At 38.6% G+C, this 21162-nt stretch overlaps 1 protein-coding gene across 1 annotated transcript; it reads left to right on the top strand.

The window, feature by feature from the left end:
* Window positions 1–1271: 1271 nt before the first annotated feature.
* LOC122666082 (uncharacterized protein At2g39910) lies at window positions 1272–19303 on the top strand. Its single transcript, XM_043862195.1, has 9 exons — window positions 1272–1352; window positions 1462–1996; window positions 2068–2154; window positions 8206–8396; window positions 12753–12948; window positions 17992–18056; window positions 18192–18293; window positions 18417–18516; window positions 18997–19303. The coding sequence occupies exons 1-9, from the start codon at window positions 1309–1311 to the stop codon at window positions 19006–19008; spliced, it is 1332 nt and encodes a 443-aa protein (XP_043718130.1). The 5' UTR covers window positions 1272–1308; the 3' UTR covers window positions 19009–19303.
* The last annotated feature ends 1859 nt before the right edge of the window (window positions 19304–21162 follow it).

Here is a 21162-nt window from a genome sequence, read left to right on the forward strand (position 1 = left end):
TAGTGAATTCTCAATTACAATCAAGTTACATCAAGAATCAGCCTTAAGCCCTTATTTGTTTACGCTTATCATGGATGACTTAACCAGAGGCATATAAGATGAGGTTCCTTGGTGTATGCTTTTTGCGGATGATATTGTTTTGGTGGACGAGACAAAGCAGGGATTAATGTCAAGTTGGAGTTGTGGATATCAACCTTGGAATCAAAGATCTTAAGATAAGTAGAACTAAGACGGAATATGGTGTGTAACTTTAGCCACACTAGGATGGATAATGAGGCGGTGAGTATTGAGGATAGGGAGATTCCACAAAGTGACTACTTTAGATACCTGGGCTCAATTATAGATAAAGAAGGTGGCGTAGAGGATGATGTTGCCCAGAGAATTAAAATAGGATGGATGAAGTGGAGAGGTGTGTCCGGAGTATTGTGTGATTGACGTATTCCTTTAAAGTTGAAAGGAGAATTCGATAGGACTGTCATACGACCGGTTATGATGTATGGTGCGGAATGTTGGGTAGTTAAGAAGTGTCATATAAATAAACTGTGTAGTGGAGATGAAGATGTTGGGATGGATTTGTGGCAAAACTAGGGAGGATAAAGTAAGGAACAACCATATTATAGCTGGGTTCGGATTAGCTCCGATTCATGATAAAACTTCAAGAGAGTCGTTTGAGATGGCATGACCATGTTCAATGGAGGCCTTGGGAGGCCCCAATACGGAGGAGTGATTTGATTCAGATTGAGGGAACTAAAAGAGCCAGAGGCATAACCATAGGAGAAGTGGTTAGGAAAGACATGCTTGTCTTATGCCTCGTATCATGTATGAGTGTATGACTTCGAATAGAGCTGACTGGAGAGCAAGGATCCATGTGGACCCCATTTAGTTGGGATAAGGCTATGTTGTTGTGGTTGGTGAAACACCCCCTTCCCCCCTTCACTCCTTGTTGTTGTAGTTAAAGTCTGGTGGCATATTAGATAGGTAGGCATAGGTCTATTAAAAAAAAACCTACATGGCATGTAACATAAAAAAAAAAGGTACCATATTAGATTTCATATCGTCTCAAGCGGGGGGTGGGTGAGTGGAAGGGGTTATGAGGTAAATGAGAAGTACCATTGTACCAAATTTTTTTTAAAAAAAAAAGGTGTCTAGGTGTAAATTGTAATTTAACCTAATAAAGAAGTAGTGCTAGCGCAATTCTCGTTTCTAGTAACTGGCGGCGGGTGTTTATTGTAGTTGTTAAACGAGAAGTGTACTTGTGAGTTATGAACTGTGAAGTGCTTCAGGTATCACCACTTTCAAAGCACCGGGATGGTCCACTACTTCGCACATGTTCCTCATGATCTCATACTGCAGTAAGTATCTCTCTCTCTCTCTCTATATATATATATATATATATATATATCTCCCTCTCCCTGTGTATGACTGTATGTCATATTTAATTGATCCACACTTTCTTCATAGGTTAGCAGACCCTATCCAGAAATCTCTATCGAGCACACAGTATAATCCCCCAGAAGGCACGAATGTCTCCGTTAAATCCATTCTTGAATCTCTACTACCTGACAAGAATTTGTCATTGGTTCCTGAAACTTCAGAAGAAGAGATTCAGAGAGAAATTAGGGATTTCTGTTTATGCTGTGCGGCATTAGCTTCAGCCAAGATTGAAACAGGGGACTTAATGTCATGGATTCCCAGAGATCTTTCAGCTGCAGGGGAGGCAGTGGTGGGAGAGCTCTCAAGGGCTTTATTCTCCGGTATGGATGGGAAAAAGTTCGGAAGGGTGGAAGAGCTCGGAGTGGATTTGGCTTTGGTTCCAGAAGAACGGAAATTGGTGGTGGAGCTGATGCCTCAAGTGTTACCTTTGCTCAAGAGTACCATCAAGGAAAGTTCTATTGATGCGACAGACGACTGTGACGAGATTTCAGCTGCTTCTGCGAGGACTCCGGTTGCATATGCGATTGTGGCTGCTCATCAGTTTAGATGGTTCCTTACACAGGTTTGTGACAGTTTAGATTCTTGAATACTGTATTGATATCTTATGATGTTATGCTCCAATCTGTCTTCCAGGTTGATTACCCTCATTTGGGGAAGTTATGCTCTTTGGTGATTCCTTGCGCGTTGACCACCCTTGATCATTGGTCCCCCGAAGTGAAAGTACGTAAGCAATTTGTTGATTTTACAATGTACTTCTTGCTTCAACTTGCATGAAATTTTGAGTAGTATTTTCAGGAGTTCTTTTTTACCACATATTTGGGTCTTCCAAATCCCAATCTCCAGCTCCCCATCTTGTCTCAACCAAAAGCATAAATTTATGTCAAGAATACTGGAAATGAGTGTGCAGAATGATCAATCCTTGTTTGTTAGCCTTTTCCAATATTTATAGTGTAAAATGATCCCCTTTCGATGATTTTGAATCAATTGATCAACTAGTATGATGCACCCCAAATTCGCTGAACTTTTATGTAGTAGATTTTTCTTGGAGCCTAACATTTAGGGGGTTGTGTGGGTAGATGTGAACTAAAGTGAAAGTGATGTAAAATAGAACAGAAACAAAATAGAAAGTTATGTAGTCATTACCTAGAATAATAATGTAAAACAACATATTAAATATGGTAACTAAACTTTAAATGTCAGTGAAAAATTTTCCAGTGAAATTTTGGATGAAAACAACAAACTTAGCCTTATCCCAACTTAATGGAGTCGGCTAAAATTTTAGATAAAAAGTGAAGTAAAATTTAGTCATATTTAGTATGTTGTTGAGTTGCACAATTATTTTTTGGTAATGATTGCAAAACTTTCCATCTTTGCTTTTGTTCTAATTTTAATTCACTTAGGCTACGTTTGGTAAATGTCTGAACAAAGAACGCCCGTTCTTGACTAGAAACGTTATTTGGCGTTCTTGGTCTAGAACTACGTTCTGAGACCGGAAAAGACTGTTTGGTAACAGTCTCAAGAACGCCGTTCAGAACGAAAATAGTGTTTGGTAAAACCTGTTCTTCCCTATTTGATATTAATTACAATAATGCCATTTCCTTGTCAATTATACCAAAAAAATACTTGTAAAATCATTTTCTCTTACCAACCTTAGCATAAAATTAAAATATCTCATTAACATAACCAAAATAAGTACAAAAATATTTCAAATTTCAAAGATGCCATTAAAATTGGGTTCTTGTGTGGATTAGTGTCATAACTGACTATGCTATGAACAGCTGAATAAAAAGGGCCTTGGTGGATTCGAACCACCATCCCCTTGGAACATGCTCATGTGCCAAGTGCTCTACCAATTTGAGCTAAAGACCCATCAAGTAGAGATCCAAAACAGAAATATAACAAAAAAAATTAAAGTAGCATGAATCTCTACATGAGGAATGCCATGAGCAAAGGTCTAAAACAGAAATACATCATTCCTCCTCCCTTGGTTCGCAACTCAGAACAGATCTTCTTCATCATATCCCTCACTGCTGATACACACCCATGCATCATACATTCTCTCTCTCTCTCTCTCTCTGTGATTCACACTTCACAATGAGAACTGCTAATAGATGTCAAGAATGGAGAGGGCAGGGTAGGGCATAGTATGTAATATTGTAATAAAAGCAAGGTTCGAAAACTTGGGTCTCGGTGCCAACTCGGACCCTTGAAAAGCCGAGTCGAGTCGAGATCTCGCCGAGTTGTTGCACTTTTTTTTTTCTCGACTCAAAGCCTTATCTCGGTGGGTTTTAGACCTAGTTTGGGTCTGAAACTTGGTATTTAGCCTATTTTAGGCCATTTAAACACAATGGCACTATCAGATTTTGCAAAAACAAAGTCCAAATAGGAGTTTCAGTTAGTAGGAAAGCAGGACAGACACTTACTTATGCTAGAAACCAGGACAGACACAGGACAAACACAATTATTTATGTCTAATATCATTTAAGTAAATGATATTGCATTTACTTAAGATATTATTCATAAATAAGCAAATACCCCCCTATTTGAATCCAATAAAAATAGTTAAAAAATCAAATTCCAAAAGAAAAAAAGGTCAACCCCCCAATTCAAGAACAAAAACTGGATTTTCGGCAGTAGGTGCAATTTTCAAACTTTCTAACGCAACTAGATTTTGACAGCATTCGTGCACACCGAATTAAGTTTGACCGGTACATAACTCTTTTAATTTTGAAAGCTTTCCAACAAGTCCAAGATTGCTAAAATCTGATTTATATTGAAAGAGTTATGTACCGGTCAAACTTAATTCGGTGTGCGCGAATACTGTCAAAATCGCTCTGAATGGAAATAATTTTTTGGACATCAAAACAAATGAATATTTTACCGCACTTTTGGTTTTTAGCAATGTTTTACCATAATAAGATTTATGGAATTTTTAGATTTGAGAAAAACCCCAGCATTAGAAAGTTGAAAATTGCACCTACCACCGAAAATCCAGTTTTTGTTCTTGAACTAGGGGGTTGACTTTTTTTCCTTTTGGAATTTGATTTTTTAACTATTTTTATTGGATTCAAATGGGGGGGTATTTTCTTATTTATGAATAATATCTTAAGTAAATGAAATACAAAATGATATTAGGCATAAATAAGTGTCTGTCTTGGTTCTTGGCATAGATAGGTGTCTGTATACCAAGAATTTCCAGCAAGATCTCGAGATCTGGCACTCATGTAAAGGACCTAGATGGGCATTTTCCTATGTCAAACCGAGAAACTCGGAGATCTCGATATCTCGCCGAGATCTCGCCGAGAAAATGCACTTTTAGAATGCGTATGTGATCTCGACTCGATATTTTGAAAAACCGAGAAACTCGGCGAGATCTCGAACCTTGGTTATACCATATAAAAGGGAGAAGAAGTAGAGAGAATATTGGTTCCACAATGGTCTTACCAATCAAGACATACTAATTACCTACAATGGTCTTACCAAATAAAAAAAGTACCTACAATGTAATATGTTAACCATTACAAAGCAATTCTCAGATGGGTTGGTTCCACATCGAAAATTTCTCACAAGGGCTTCAAAAAAATCAGTTCCTCTGTGCAATTTCCTACCATACTAGCAATGCTCTGTAGCTCAATGTATCTCTAACTTAAATGTCAAAACCCAGAAAACTTAATTATCCTAACAGTTGATCTACTAACTCAGATTTCTTCCAAATCCTTCTCCTATCTCTCCTAAATCAAAACATAAGTAGCTAAAGAACCCAACAGCAGTTCATACTACAGAAGAAGCAAATTAATCCAAGTATTAGACCCTAGTGAGAGAGAAAGAAAGAGAGAGTAAAGATGGGCTACAAATCAACAGTTCAATAATGGAAGGAAGGGAAAGGGAAAGGGGGGGGGGTAGTGATGTTTGCTACTTTATCAAGTCAACAGTTCAATAATGGGGCTGAGCAATGAGCGAGAAATTAAATTAATAATAAGCCTAGCTAACCATTGAACCCTGTGCTATATATGCTTCAGCTTCACTGAAAATTAGTACTCACACATGCTGCTTGGAAGATAGTAAAGAAAGATAGAAAGATTCACATCAATCCATCATCCTTAAATTATTGATCATTAGAATACTCATTTTAATCTTTGTTTGTGAATCTTCCTCAAAATAAGAGACAATCATGAATGAGAAGAACAAGAGAACATGACCTAACCCCTGCAATAAGGACTACACATCAGATCAGACACAACAGAGCTCAAGCTTCGAGAGCTTAACCATGAAATATCAGTCTCCCTCAATCTCTCTCATTCTCTCCTTCCCTCTTATAGCAGCATTGTCTTTCCTGATATAGATTTAAATCATAGCCCATATCAACCTATGATATATTCCTTACTTGGTTAAAAAACAAATCAGAAAACCCATTTAAAATCTAGATCAGAATCTCACTCTTGCAATCTTACTTGACTAGAGCTTGAGATTGCTTTAATATAATTTAGCTTTGTGATAAATTGTCTCCTATTCATCCATTAGAAGAGTTTACAGAAAATGTAAGTATATAAACTTCATAAACTATCCAGAAACATTTCCAAATATCAAAACATCTAGATTCATCACCCTTCAAGTCACTATTTATCACTGTACTGCCGGATTAACAAATCCCAGAAATAACTGTAGTAGAAACAATTACAAATGGACCCTAACATGCTATTCTAAGGTCAACCCATTAGCTACTTTTGTGTTAAACTACTAAGAAACCAGAAAACTATACCTGTCCTCCCCTCAGTCTTAACCAGTGCTTAGTTTAAGATATATGGACCCTACAAATTGCATGTGAAGCAGAGCATTTGGCTTCCCTAGTATTCATTGGACCATATAAATTGGTCTTTAATTGAAGGGTCTTGACTTAATTAAGGAAATTGACAAATTGTGTTTATTAATATTCTCAAGGAAAGGATTTCTTTCTTTTGCTTCCCACTTGGGAAAAGAGAAGATGGAGGGGATGAAGGAAGGGAGGAACCTTGCATTAACCAATGCATTAACCAAACCAGAGAAGAAGATTCACCATCAAACAGGCAATCAATAAATAAGCAACCAACTGCTACGTCATCAAAAACATAACTGGGATGACTTTGTGAGCACCCAAATATGTCACTTTCGTTCTCAAAAATTAAGCCAACATCATCAATGCTGAAACCATCACAAAGGTCACTGAGACCATGAATTTCAAGATCCTTCAGTGAAGAACAGTCCTACAAAAATAAGTAGAAAGCTTGGCCAGTAAAATGAGAATGAATAAACCAACAATGTAAGATGAGACTCTCTCCCTTTCTCTCTCTTTCCCTTTTCTGGCTAATAGGACCCATATTTATAAGAAAAGGATTCATATTGTGATCCTAAGTTCCTAACCAAACTCAGCAGAGCCCTTGATACAAGTCTGTAAGGTTTTCCTCTTTCCAGTGGAACTGAATTTGAAAAAAAGCATTTTAAGCAGATTATATAATTTCAAAAGCTGAGAACAAATAATGCAAAGTAAATATAACAAATTACCTTTGCCTTGTCTGAATTCTCAGGGTGTAATGGTGGTTTATCTCCTCCACACAGTCCCAACTTTTCGTTAGAAGGAAACTCTGAAGATGAACCTATCCAAGATTCAGACAGAAGACTAGGTTCCAGCTCATTCTGCTCTGTGTTAACCATTAACCCCTGTTGTCTAGGTTCCCAACAGTTCTTCATGGTATTCTCATCCATAGATAGCATCTCTTGTGGTTCCCAGCTAGTGTCGAGTCCAATGACATCTTCTTGTGGGAATGAAGCATCGAGGATAGAAGCCCATATTTTTGAGAGCTCTGCGGCAGAGGGACATCCTGAGTAACAATTTATTGTCTGAAGACGATGTCCACAACCTGAGCAGCAATTCCCGTCACTGCTGCAGCTCTGACATAGAAACAGTTTATCTTCAATTGTTAGGGTTGTTGCTCCAAATCCTGAGACAAAGGAGAAAAATCCATAGTCAGATCTTCATCCCAACAAACGACCGAGAGAGAGAAACAGAGAGAGTGAGAGAGAGAGAGAGAGAGAACGAGACAGGGAGAGTGAGAGGTAGAGAGAGCAGAGAGAGGAAGCGAGAGAGAGAGGGATAGAGAGCGAGAGAGAGAGAGAGGAGATCGACCTGCAAGTTCGCCTCCTCCTCTTAACTTCCTTCCCCAGATCTGCCTCTTGGGTTTTTTTTTTGGTCTTCGAGGCTTGCTCACGGGTTTTGCTCGTGAATCGCATGATGATCGTTCTTTGTTCTTTACATCAAATATTCCTCCGGTTCGTTCTAAAAGAACAAAAAAATGAACCGTCAAGCCAAACACAAAATCACGTTTTTTTGTTCTTAAAGAACGAAAAAACAGTTCTGAACACTGTTCAGACATTTACCAAACGTAGCCTTACACATCTAACCAGATGACCTCTTAGTCAATTACTTCTGTCTATTGAAAACCAAATCCTCTAACTTCAGTGGTGATTCTATTTGGTTTTACAACGTGGTTGGGTGACTGTGGTCCTGGGGATATGATTCTGCTTTTAGATTATGGTTATTGATCTTTCTTTATACATGTATTGGACGGATATTATTAATCTTTTAATATTGAGCATATATTCCTGACATAGCACAGGGACAAAATATTGTTGGGATAATGGAACAATTGTACCAGTGTACTAGTGAGGCAGTATCATCTTTTATTGTTTACTGGTAATATTTTGGCAGCCGCTACCCCTTACCTTTCTTCATTTCAGGCGCAGGGTATGATCAGCTTTATACATCTTGCAAAGAATGTAAATTCTGCTGAGCTTGGTTGGTATGAAGATGTGATCCTTGATATATGCTGTCGGAATATTGCATCTAGTGATGAGCTATGGCGCTATGTGGTTGAGATGTCTGTACTTCTAGTAACTTGTATCCTGCAAAGAAATCCTCGTAGCTCATGGTAGGTTTTATTTTTATTTATCTACTTTTCTTAAGGTGCTTCTGCATGGTTTTAGTTTTATCCAACTGGTTTGGGGTCACTTAAGATGCATTAGTTGAGTTGGCTCAATAGCTCATCGCAGGGAGCTCTAGGGGTAGAGATATGATATATATATATAATGGATGCATATATTTTAAATGAATAAAAGGTAAAGATATACAGTAGAATGACTGGTGACCACAACTTGTGACTTGTGAGGAAGATGATGATGAGGAGTAGAAAACCCATTGATAATTGGTCTTTTAAGACTAGTTGGAAACTTTAGGGTTACAGGTTTGATCAGATGATGACATATTAGATTGGCATAGATTGTGAAGGAAATCTGATGCTGTATTTCCATGGTCAGGTCCTTAATTTTCAGATGTTGATCCCAGATCATTGCTGGTGGGGATTCAAATTTGGTGACTTATGGTTGTATTATATAAATCAATTGAAATTAAGTGTTTTTTGAGATCTGGTGGTGTCCCTTCTTCTGTATGTTATTCAAGAGAACCAGACTGAAGCCAAGTTCCATAGATGCATCCTTGAGAACAACTGAGAACCTGATGAGTTCCAAAATTTTTTCCTTGTGTCATCCAAAGATTTAGTTGATTTTATAACTTCATCCAAAATAATGTGACAACTCAGGGAATTAGGGTTATCCAGTTTCTCAACAGCTAGAGAGTTCCCAGGTGGCAACCATTGGGTGGTTCTTGCCCAATTTCTTCATATCTCCTGCATAATAAAGAAGGCGATATAAAGGATGATGTTGCCCAGAGGATTAAAATAGGACGGATGAAGTGGAGAGATGCGTCTGGAGTGTTGTGTGATCAGCGTATTCCTTAAAGCTGAAAGGAAATTTTGTAGGACTATCACCAGCTATGATGTATGGTGGGGAATGTTGGGCAGTTACGAAGAGTCGTATGGATAAACTAAGTGTAGCAGAGATGAAGATGTTGAGATGGATGTGTGGCAAAACTAGGAAGGATAAGAGTGAGGAATACTTGTATTAGAACTGAGTTGGGAGTGGCACCAAGGAATAATTGTATTAGAACTGAGTTGGGAGTGGCACCGATTCATGATAAGCTACAGGAGAGTCGTTTGAGGTGGCATAGCCATGTCCAACGGAGGCCTTGAGATGCAGCAGTATGGAAGAGTGATCTAATTCAGATTGAAAGGACTAAAAGAGCCAGGGGCAGGCCTAAAATGACCATAGGAGACCTGGTGAGGAAAGACATGCATAGTTTAGGTCTTGTCTCAAGTATGACCTCAAATACAGCTGATTGGAGGGCAAGGATCCATGTAGCCAACCCCATATAGGTGGGATATTGCTGAATTGTTGTCGATGTTGCTCTGTTCCTTTCTTTTTACTTTTATTATCTATACTTTGTCTTTCCACAGATCCATTTAGTTGGGCTATGGCTTAGTTGTTGTTGTTGCTGCATAATCCATAGAGATTGGAAGGAGAGCCACCTTTTGCATTATTGAGGTGACGTGAATCATGGTTTCATATGGACCATGGGCATGAAAATATGAGTTATTCTGGTTTTAGTTTCCAATTAGAAATAGTTTATAGTTTTTAAAAAAAAAAAATAATTAAATAGTAATATCTGATTTTTAAAAGAAAACATAAATTCCTTCTCTTTATTAAATTAAACAACTAAAAGCACCTATCAGGATCAGGATTAGAAGCATAAAACTAATGAGTCATACTATGAAACTTTGGGAGAAGGTTATTGAACCCATCTGAGAAGAGAGACTCATATCTCCAAGAATTAATTTGGTTTTATGCCAAGTAGATCCACGACTAAAGCTATCTACCTATTGAGAAGGCTCATGGAAAGATGTAGAGCTAGCAAGAAGAACCTCCATATGGTCTTTATTGACCTAGATAAAGCCTATGACAAAGTCCCTAGAGATTTAATCCGGCATGTTCTTATGAAGAGAGGGGTGTCAAGTAAATATATAGATGTAATTAAAGATATGTATGAGAATGTGATGACTAATGTGAGATCCGTGGGAGGCCAGGGCAAGGAATTCCCAATTACGGTTTGGTTACATCAAGGATCAACCCTAAGTCCTTATTTGTTTGTGCTTGTCCAAGATGAGGTACCGTGGTGTATGCTATTTGCCGATGATATCGCTTTGGTGGATGAGACAAAAGCAGGGATTAACGCTAAGTTAGAGATGTGGAGATTGACCTTGAAAGCAAGTGGCTTTAAGATTAGTAGATCAAAGACGGAGTATATGATGTGTAACTTTAGCCACACTATGATGGATGATGACATGGTGACAATTGAGGAGACAGAGAGTTACCTCCAATTGATTGTTTCAGATATCTGGGGTTTATCATACACAAAGAAGGTTATATAGATGATGATTTTTCACAAAGAATTAAAGTGGGATGGATGAAGTGGAGAGGGGTGACCGGAGTACTGTGTGACCGATACATTCCTTTAAAGCTTAAAGGAAAGTTTTACATGACTGTAGTCCGACCTGCTATGATGTATGGGGCAGAATGTTGGGCGGTTAAGAAGTGCCATATAGCGAAGCTATGTGTTGCAGAGATGAGGATGTTAAGATGGATGTGCTGCAAAACTAGGAAGGATAAAGTGAGGAAGGAAAGTATTAGAGCTGATGTGGGAGTTGCCCCGATCAGCGACAAACTCTGAGAATGTCGTCTGAGGTGGTTTGGCCATGTGCAACGGAGGCTTGGGAATGCTTTAGTAAGGAGGAGTGACCTGATTCTGATTGAGGGAGCTAGTAGCACTAGGGGCAGGCCTAAAATGACCATAGGTGAGGTTGTGAAGAATGACATGCAGAGTTTGGGTCTTGTGCCAAGTATGACCTCAGATAGAGCCTATTGGGGCCAAGGATCCATGTTGTCGACACCAAGTATCTGAGATTTTCCTGATTTCCTGGGCTTGCCTTTTTCCTCGTACTCTCATTTTTCATTTTTCCATTTATCACTTTTCTTATCTCATTTTTTCATTTTTATTCTTCATTCCTCTTACTTAACACTTTGTAAGGACCTTTGTTTTCCTTACTTTGTTTTGTAGGGATTCATGTAGCCGACCCCATTTAGTTGGGATCATAGTTGTTAAGGCGCCTAGGCGAATCAAGGTGGCTGAAGGGGCTGAAAAACAAGGCGACACCAACAAGGCACCTCCTAGGCTACCAAGGCGCCTGGACGCCAAGGCATTGGTGACGCCTTGACAACTATGTTTGGGATAAGGCTGAGTTGTTGTTGTTGTCAGTAATCTCTGATTTTATTCAAATTTCAGAAAAAAAGAGAGAGGGCAACAACAACAACAGATGGTCCAGTGGCAAGTGCCAAAAGAAAAAATTATATATTAGGCTGGAGCCCCAGATGCATATGCTGCCTACCTACTGCAGCATTGGTAAACAATAGAGCTGGGAATTCATAGCTAAGCTAAGAAATTCAGCTGTCCATGGTGAGGAGCTCTTTGTGCAGCTTTTTGTCCTCATTCTATTTATCAAATGACTTAATCATTGGCAGACCCTTTTGAATTGCGAAGATCAATTGGTTTGTTGGCCTTCAAGAAGATCTATTTTTCAGTGGAGCTGAACCAGTGAAAGTCCTAATTCTCTTCACAGATCAACCTCCTGAGACAGTTTTCTGAAGCTATGGTTCTATATCTAAACCACATTAATCGCCATATCCATATGTGATAGTGAATTACTAGAAATTTACCACATAGTACTCCAAAATATTTGTTGTTCCTACTTAGATTACACATAATTTTACCTTCAATTTGTCTTGTTGGTTTCATTGTTAGAGAACCACAAAAACTGGGGAAATGAGGGTAATGGAGTGAGGAGGTGAGAGGAATGGAAGAGTTTGTGCGGTATTGGGCAGCAATGCAGAACAAAGGGTTCCTTCCTTTTTATTTATTTATTTATTTTTTTTGAACTTTTAAAATAAGAACCAATAAAATAATGGAGGTACTGTACTCCACTCTTATGGGTCCTCCACCTCAAACGTGGTACAATACAGGGTAAGGGTCTATAACGGGTTTAAATAAAAGGGTCTGGAGGATCCACAGCCTTTCTGACCCACTTATGATTTAGCTGTAAAGTCCCACAGCACATATTGGGTTGAGTAGTTGTTGTAACTTGTAAGTCCCACATATTGGGCTAGTTTAAATAATCATTTTGCCTCCACCTCCCCTTCCCCCCCCCCCTCCCAGGAGAGGCGATTAGTACTACCTTTAACGTTTACACATCTACCCTTGCTAGAAAGTGATATTTTTTCAACTTTTCATGCATGCCTGACATGTTTTTATGTTTTACCACTGGACACTGCTTGTTTTACAGGTTTGAAAGGATGCTTACTGAGATGTTAAGTCACTTGGAGCGGCAACCAAGGAATAAAGAACGCCGCATTGCATGGCTTGAACTCATTGAGCCAGTTCTTAATGGAATGGGGCTTGTCTTATTAGCTCATTTCAGACGTATTTTTCCACTTCTCTTTCAGTGGATGCATGCTGATGATGATGAAACTGTTATACTGGTGAGGTTTCATTACATTTTATTCGAAGAGAGATGCATATCCTTTGAAATATAGATAATGTGGAATCTAGTGGTATTAAGGATGGATTCCTATTTCTATGCTACACTAGTTGTTCACGAAATTGTTTTTGGTCATGGATCTTTATTCAAATGCTTTATGCTTATGATTTAAAAGGCTGTTGCTAGCTCCGGAATATTGGTGCTATAATGGTACACTAGTTCACTTCTGGAAAATGTTTCTGTTCAGAGTCCTCTTTTCAGATGTTTCATGGATCCAAAATTGTGGGACTGCAATGCTTCCCCGTCGTTGTTATGTTACTTGCACCTAACAATTAACTCAAATCAACTAGACCTTATCTACTCAATACATCAAAGCAAAGCTACCTCCTACTTTTCAGGGTGAAGCTTAACCCATTTTTATGTTCTTCAATTTCCCTACCCTTATAACTAAAGAACCCGCCGGGGGAGGGGGGCGGGGAGGGGCAGCAAGGGTTAATAAACAACTCCAAACGGTTGAAATAGCTCACCGATGACCCATCTCTTCTATTTCCCACATGCCCCCACCCAAAACAGTTGGGGACTGAAGAGACCCCAACATGTAACAATTTAAGAAAGTTTCCCATCTCCTCCCAAATAACTAAATAACTCACCTTGCACTCTCTCTCTTCCATCCTAATCCTACGAAATGCAGAATAATATAGCCATTTCCATCTCCTTCTGAATAAGCACACTGCACCCTCCTGAATCTCTTCCTTCTCTTCCCCTTCCTACATGGCCAGCCTTTCTTCCCTTTCACCATCACTCAATGGTTTCTGTGAGAGAGCATGCGTACTTCCTTCTTCCCATTGGCATCTTGATTTGCCGGCCCAGGTATCTGGTCCTCTGGATGTCTCTGCACATTTTTCACATAATTTGTTATCAATTTCCAGGGTTCATGCTAAAGCCAGCTGCCAGCCATTCTTGTTTTTGCTGGCTTTAGACTGGTAATACAAAAGCACTAGTAGAGTTGTACACTCCAGAAAATTGCTTCAATGTAATGACCATTTGTTGACTGGTTTTACTTTTGCAGTAGGCAAATATCGTGCTTTTAGGACTTTTACAGAGGGGTAGTTGTTTTCAGTCGTCACTTTCTTATGCAATAACCTCGATAGAAATCTGATAGAATGGATATTATGACAGCTACAATGCTTAGTGATGGTAATGGAGATCTAATCACCTAGTTACCATGATGCAGTTCAGTCCTGAGAGAAGAGACAAAACAGGCCTGCGTCTGGTTGCTTATTTGAGATCTTCAAGACGATACTGACGTTAATCAGCCTACTTCCTTAGCATATGTGGGCCCACCTTTGATGGATAGTCCTGTTGGAAGATCTTTGTTTGCCACTGGAATATTCTGTGGAGTCTAAATTAGCAAGTTTCTATTTTGTTTAGTGGTGGTTTATATCAACGTTGGTACTTCCTTTGTTAGTAAGCGAGTATGCTACTTAGTTGTTATTTTGTGGAGAGTTTCTAAACTCTTTGTTTCTTAGTCGTTCAAGACTTTCTATTTTAGGCAGTTGCTACATTTTCCTTGTTTCTTAGTAGTAAAGGATCTCTCACTATATTAGAGTTTTTCTTATTTGGTTGTAATGATCACAGCTTATAAATAAAGAGAGGACAGCAGCCTCCCACAATTTGGATGTTTTTGACGAACCAGTCTATGTGAGTGTGTGTACTGGGGTGAATCAGTCACAGCCCTTGTGGTGAAGCAAGTGGCAACCCAAGGTGGTGAATCCTTGGTTTGGGATTGGTGGTGAAGCCAGGTTTTAAATATTGGCCAATACGTATTGGTATCGGTCGGTACCGATACGATAGATACCGATACATCTCTCTCTCTCTCTCTCTCTCTCTCTCTCTCTCTCTCTCTTTTTATAATTAACTGTCTCGGATGGTATCGAAATGTATCGTCCGATATGGGCCGGTACGATATGAAACCATCGATACGTCTGGTGAAGGGTTCTGTGGGTGGTTTAATATGTATCGGCCGATACGGCTCGATACATACCGATTCCATCGATACAAACCATAAAAAAGCCTTTTTGGGTCACAGACTCGATACAGCACACATTCTGGAGGAAAATAGAAGGGAAACTCTCAACCGAGAGTCTGAAATTTTCCATTTAAGCAAGTTTTTTCACACTTTTGGAGTTGGGGCTTGTAATTTACACTAAAAAAACGAATCAAGGAGTGTTATAACATCATCATTTGCATCATCCAACAAGTTGAGGTCAGAGATTGAAGGAGATTTCACAGAAAAAGGTAGGTTTTCTGAAAAAACTTGATATTTGTGTTTAAATCATGATTTTTAGTCCTATTTTTGCTATAAATCCATAGATTTAGGTAAAATTAAGTTAGTTGATGCATCAAACTCTTCATGGCAATAGACTACTACTACATATAAGAAACCTCATCCTTTATAACAATTTCAATTTAATGCACTTGTGTGGTTATACGTTGTTCTCCGTTTTAGTGTTATGCATGATACATGTTATATATTGCTTATTTATATTGTTCTTTGCTCCAAAAGTGTATTTCCATGTGCATCTTGACCATTTCCGTGCATATCTATAGTGTACGATACGTATCTCTGATACGATACGATACGTCTCTTAAAATCACCCTTCGGATATGATACCCGATGCTTTAAAGTTTTAACCTTGGGTGAAGCCTTTCCTGCAGGCCATAGGTGTTGAAGCCTATGGTCATAGCCCCTTTTCTCCTTCTTTCCTTTTCTTTCCTCTTTCTCCCATTACTGTTCTGCAGGTATTCCAGCAACTATTCTCTCTACTGTGGCCTTCTCTTTGGTGATTTCTAAACCTCTTTTGTGTTTTGACTAATCCTCTATTGTTGCTTTCTAAGTTCCTTTTATTTTCTATTATTTTTACATGTTGTTTCATGTCTGCAATAGGGTTATTTGATATCTAAGTCTGAGACTTTGGTCTGTGATTTCAGAACATCTAACCATCAACTTAGTCTGGATTTTGGATATGTTATTCCTTCCCCTACTGCTCCATTCGCCCAAACTTGAAGACCATTGCACTGATGGATTGAAAGTTATTCAAGTTCTACTTGCTATTTCCTGGTTTTTCTTAGTTTCTATTTTCTGTCCATGTTCATATCTCCTAATCTAACTGTCAGTTTGCTTTGATATTTTAGCCATACCCTCACGCCATTAGACCTCTAATATATATTAATTACAGCCCCATCGGATCTGTAGCTTGCTAGTTCTAATCACATTAAGTTTCTCCCCTGTTTCTCAGATTTTAGGTTCACTGCGATTCTGGTTTCTGTAGGTTGTGTGTTCGTTTCGGCCTAGCTTTACCTCATCAGAACAGGGTTTAGCATACTAAGGATTTTTCCAGAATCGCATGAAGGTAGGAACCAAACCAGTAGAGAGAATTTCAATTATCTTAGTCAAAGCATTTCAGATTGGCCAAATATTCAATTGATTGCTATATTAGGTATAGAGATCAAACCATCAAAATTTGGGAGCAATCCAATGGTCAGATTGCAAATATGGAAGAATCCTTCTAAAATAGGAAACTGAAATTCTGACAGACAACCAGAATTCGATAGCAGGTTCTTTAATGGTTCAAAACAGATTCGATGGATGAATAAACTGGATGATTAATAGAAATGTGAAATCTTAAGATGAATCTGAAAACTGATCTTAGATATCAAATCAGAATTAATTTTGAAGAATTATTGTTAATTTGTTATCAAGGACACTTGAAATTGATGGGAATTCTCAGATCTGAAACAGTACTAAGTCCAGAACTGGAAATAGGAAATTCTGAAAACAGTAAACTGAAAGAAGACTGTATTTGGTTAGCAAATAAGATAAGATGAGGAAGAGGACATGTGTTCAATCATCCCAACTGAAACACTACCTTGGAATCACCACCAAGGCCTTCCTAGAATCACCACAGCAGAAAGCTTTGAATCACATAGAACCAATAGGCTGAAGCCAAAATTCCATTTATCAAATTGTGTCAAGGGCTGAAGCCCCTTATAACCTTATATAAAAGACTCGAAATAGATTCAAACTAACTCTAAAACTCCTCCAACCAATAGCTTGCTATGGGGGTTAATCTTAACTCACCTAAACTCCACAGAAAATAAAGGAAAGCGGCTTAAAAAAAGGCGAGACTCATGGTCCTTAATCCAGTCAACTACTAACACTTAATAACAATTACAAAGTAAATCCCGCATTCTTGCCTCCTACCCATATTTTAGGTTCATTAAAATGTGACCTATTACAAAGAAAACCCATTGGATCAGAGGACCAACATATATGTAACTCAACCTAAGGCTTATTTCCACTAAAACAAGCCCATTTTCTCTGATTTATCTGCATCAGATGGTTAAGTCTATTTGGTTAACAAAAGAAGATTGAGGTTTTTGGCCGTTGCCCCTATTATTTTTGTTATTTGAAAAAAAAAATTTCTTCATTTCTGGGACTGTTTCTGGTTTTGACCTGAAGAACTTGTAGTCCTGGTGACATGGAAGCTATGATATTCACCTCTTCCAAAGATCCCATGGGTAAGAAATTCATGGAAGTATTCCAATGCAGTAGTAAGATATAGGGCATATGATGCATTTGAACATGTAAGGGGGGTCATGTCTTCTTTTCCCTCAATACTTTTGTGGAGCAATCATGCAAAAGTTATGAGTTGGCTTGGTGATTATGAAGCAAAAGGTACAGTTTATAGCTGTTGACATAGGTCAGTTGGTCTCTTAATTGTATTAGAGTAAATAAGAATATCAATCAAATAAAATTTTGTGAACTTTCAGGAATCCTTTGGGTATGTCAGATGAGCATGATAAATAGCATTGCATTGCGACGGGATCGAGTGCACAATTCAGTATTTTTTTATGATATTAGGGATATTTTGTGGAGCCATTGATATCATGTTTATTCTGAAACATATGCTGTATTGCTGTGTAATACACTAATACTTGCATCAAAGACTTGGAATGACGAACTTTTCCCATTATCTCATAGGTTCTTCAGCGGGTCTATACAATTATGAAGTTGACATGGATCAGGAACACACCATATGTTGAAAGGTGAGATGAACAATCTGAAAATTGTCTAGACATGGAGTACCCAATTTGTCTCCTTGCTCGAAACTCTAGCTGCTCTTGCAGTTCAGGATCTCTTTTGTTCTGGTTGTTGAATCTTCTCATGTTGTTCTGCCTCAGATTGGTTGATGAGCTTACCATCACATACAAGAACGCTGCAATGAGAAGGGGCCGTGAAGTTATCCGGACACATGTTCTTCAGATATTGATCTTGCTTCAGCAGTGAGTAAAGAGTCATGCTTTCCAAGAAATTTTATCCATATGGAATTTTTAGAGTTAATTTATTGCAATGTTTCTTGATATTCATTTTATTTTCTATTTTATGATGTACCCTGTGTTACCAAGATGCAAGGGCCTGCAGTTTGAAGCCATTTGGGACAAACACAGGGATGACCCAAACTTGAGCACTCTTGTACCAGCCCTTGAAAGAAAAGATTCTGCTACGGTAAAAGAATTCTGTATCTTGCTGCCATGTGTAGTTACCTGGAATAGGGAACTTGAATCACTGAAATAGGGGAAATCTTTGGAAAAACATTGAATATTCATGGGTTAGAGTGGCTGGACTCAACTTGTGAGGGCTCCCACTTTAAGAGATGACCTACACCAAAAATTTACCTGATCAGACCACCAAACTGGTAAACCAATCACATGGACGGTCACGCAATAATATAGTTCAGTACCAACAGAACCCTATAGAAGTAGTTGTGTCATTATCTTTCCAGTTTGGTCAATTTTTGGAATTGGAATTCTCTTTAGTTGGGTCCACTGAATGGTGATTTCTACTCTCTGCATGTGCTCGATGTTTTCCCTGATTTGTTTATCAAATATCCTCATCTGGAAAAGGATTCATATAAAAGCGATATTGTGTTATGTTCAGTAGTTTTTCTTTTAATGGAACTCAAAACACACCAGTGCATGGATGCAGGTTGTTCGATGATAGAATCCCATCGGAGGATGTCAATTTCTCTGTACAAGCATGTGAATTCAGTGATACTCGAGGAATGAAAGCTGGAGAAACACAGTAATATCACGCATTGGTTTACAACCAGAAAGTGAGCTGAAACGCATGAAAATTTTACACGTCTCATAGTTGCAGTACAGTGGGTCAACTGTTCAGCCCACAATGTCTTAAATATGCTTCAATTGATTGTTGTTCTGTGCGACTTCTTGCCCCCTTCTCAGGTATAGAAGCATTAAATTCTTGAACTTCAGTCCAATTGTCATTGCATTGATAAATGTCCATATAGTACTAAGACTACTTGCAAGGGTTACCTGTTTCCTGGAAGTTTTTTTGGGAAGGAGGGGTTATACCCAAGGACTCTGCATTTACCTTACCTAACTGTCGCAGGGAAGTGGGGAAATCTCCTTCTGTAGAGACACTTCAGTTTTCATGTAAATGCCTCTTGTTTGGGTTGCAAGTATTAATGTGTTATGTGCACGGCTGGTCTATCCTTGCATTGTCATCTCGCTTATCATCCACATTGCAAGGCATTTGTGTACGTGGCAGTAGTAGTAGTTTGTATTAAGGACTATATACTTGGCAGTTATAGAAGTTATGTCTGTAGGAATAGTTATTAGTATTGTAACTAGAAGTAGTGTGGCTTATGGTGGGACTCTCTCATCTAATGAGATACGTTGAAGTAGTTAGTCAAACCGATTTGTATAATATTTAAGGGCAAGAGATCTCTACTTGGTCGCATGGTCTCTATACAGGTGTTTGGGCCAATGGGGAAGCACGCCTGGGTATCTACCCAAGAGGCAGAGGTGTCATTTCATGGTCCCTTATTAAAAGGCATAGGAAACAGCACCAAGTAGAGATCTTTTTCCCAAACGAGGAATGGAGGACTTTTGAAATTGCTAAATTGGACGCAAGGCTTGGTCAATAAAGCCAATTTCCTTATTTTCTCTCCCGTATTTACTATCTTCCCCTTTATTTATCTTTTTCTCTCTTTTCTTATTTTAGTATTTTTGGATTCTCCGTGCAAGTATCGTAAGGACAAATTTTTTTTTTGGGTGTTAAAAACAAAATTATTTCAGTATTTGCAGCTTTTGGTTATTGATCTTGATAAATACATGCTTACATTCCAGCTTGTTTGGTAAGTTTTGGTTGGTACGTAACACGCGCGAATCAATTCTTCCTATGATTCTTGGGTAGAAAGAAATCACAAAAGGTATGGTGTTGTCATTTTGAACTGATTAAGGATCGGCGAATTAATGTCTAAACCCAATTATTCAAAGCAATGATAAAGGATCCATGAACAAGAAAACACCATTTTCAATGGTCTCCACAATTGGATCAAAACTTCCTATTTGTGTACAGAATTGACTAATATCTCTTAAGAGAATCCTCTCCCAAAATAAAATACCCATTGATTATATCGTACTTTTAAGGATGACTTTTAGGGATGCAACTGGGCGGGGACTGGGCCTTTGACTTTAGCCTGGGCTTAGGCCGGGTTGGTCCAGGTTGGGATTTGAGTAAGGCTAGAACTGTTTATAGTTTTGAAGTATTAAAACTAAACAATGCTCTTACGTTCCTTCATGATCTATGGTTTACTTGTTTTATTTCATATCATGGGTTCAAGACTCCAAATGCCTTATTTCTTTTGGGAGAGGGTTTCGTACTTTCTTTCATCCCCAGTGTGGGGGAATCTACCATGTCATACCAATCATGGTATAGGAAATGGTTTCGTCAACAGAGAGGCTTAGTTGATCAAGAAGAGAGTGACAAGTGTCAATGTGGGATTCACATGATTAGAATGTAAGAGGACAAGTGAGAGCATCCCCATTATGCTAGTGTGGGGATCTTCCCATTTTTATACATATAATATAAATTTAGGAAAAATAATTGCTACAATGTTAGAGTGTAGTTTTCCACCAATGAGGGAGTGAGAAATAGATTCATCAAGTCGGATTTTAATGAGAAGAGAGTGTGGGGTTCATAGGTTGGATGTGAGAGGGTGTACGTATGAATCTGCACATTGGCGTTGACAATCATTTTCCCTTAATTTTAATATAGGTTGGGCTGGGCTTAGTCTGATACCTTAATCCAAAGCCTGGCCTGGTGCTACATAGCCCGGCACATGGTCTG

Source organism: Telopea speciosissima, chromosome 1 (genome assembly GCF_018873765.1).
Source record: "Telopea speciosissima isolate NSW1024214 ecotype Mountain lineage chromosome 1, Tspe_v1, whole genome shotgun sequence".
NCBI classification, from domain to species: Eukaryota; Viridiplantae; Streptophyta; class Magnoliopsida; order Proteales; family Proteaceae; genus Telopea; species Telopea speciosissima.

Bases quoted from the DNA above. Each gene is read 5' to 3' on its own strand.
- LOC122666082 (XM_043862195.1), top strand. From the start codon at position 1,309: ATGGTCCACTACTTCGCACATGTTCCTCATGATCTCATACTGCA. The intron at 12,949-17,991 runs GTGAGGTTTCAT...ATTATCTCATAG, and splicing joins ATGATGAAACTGTTATACTG to GTTCTTCAGCGGGTCTATAC. The intron at 18,294-18,416 runs GTGAGTAAAGAG...TGTGTTACCAAG, and splicing joins ATATTGATCTTGCTTCAGCA to ATGCAAGGGCCTGCAGTTTG.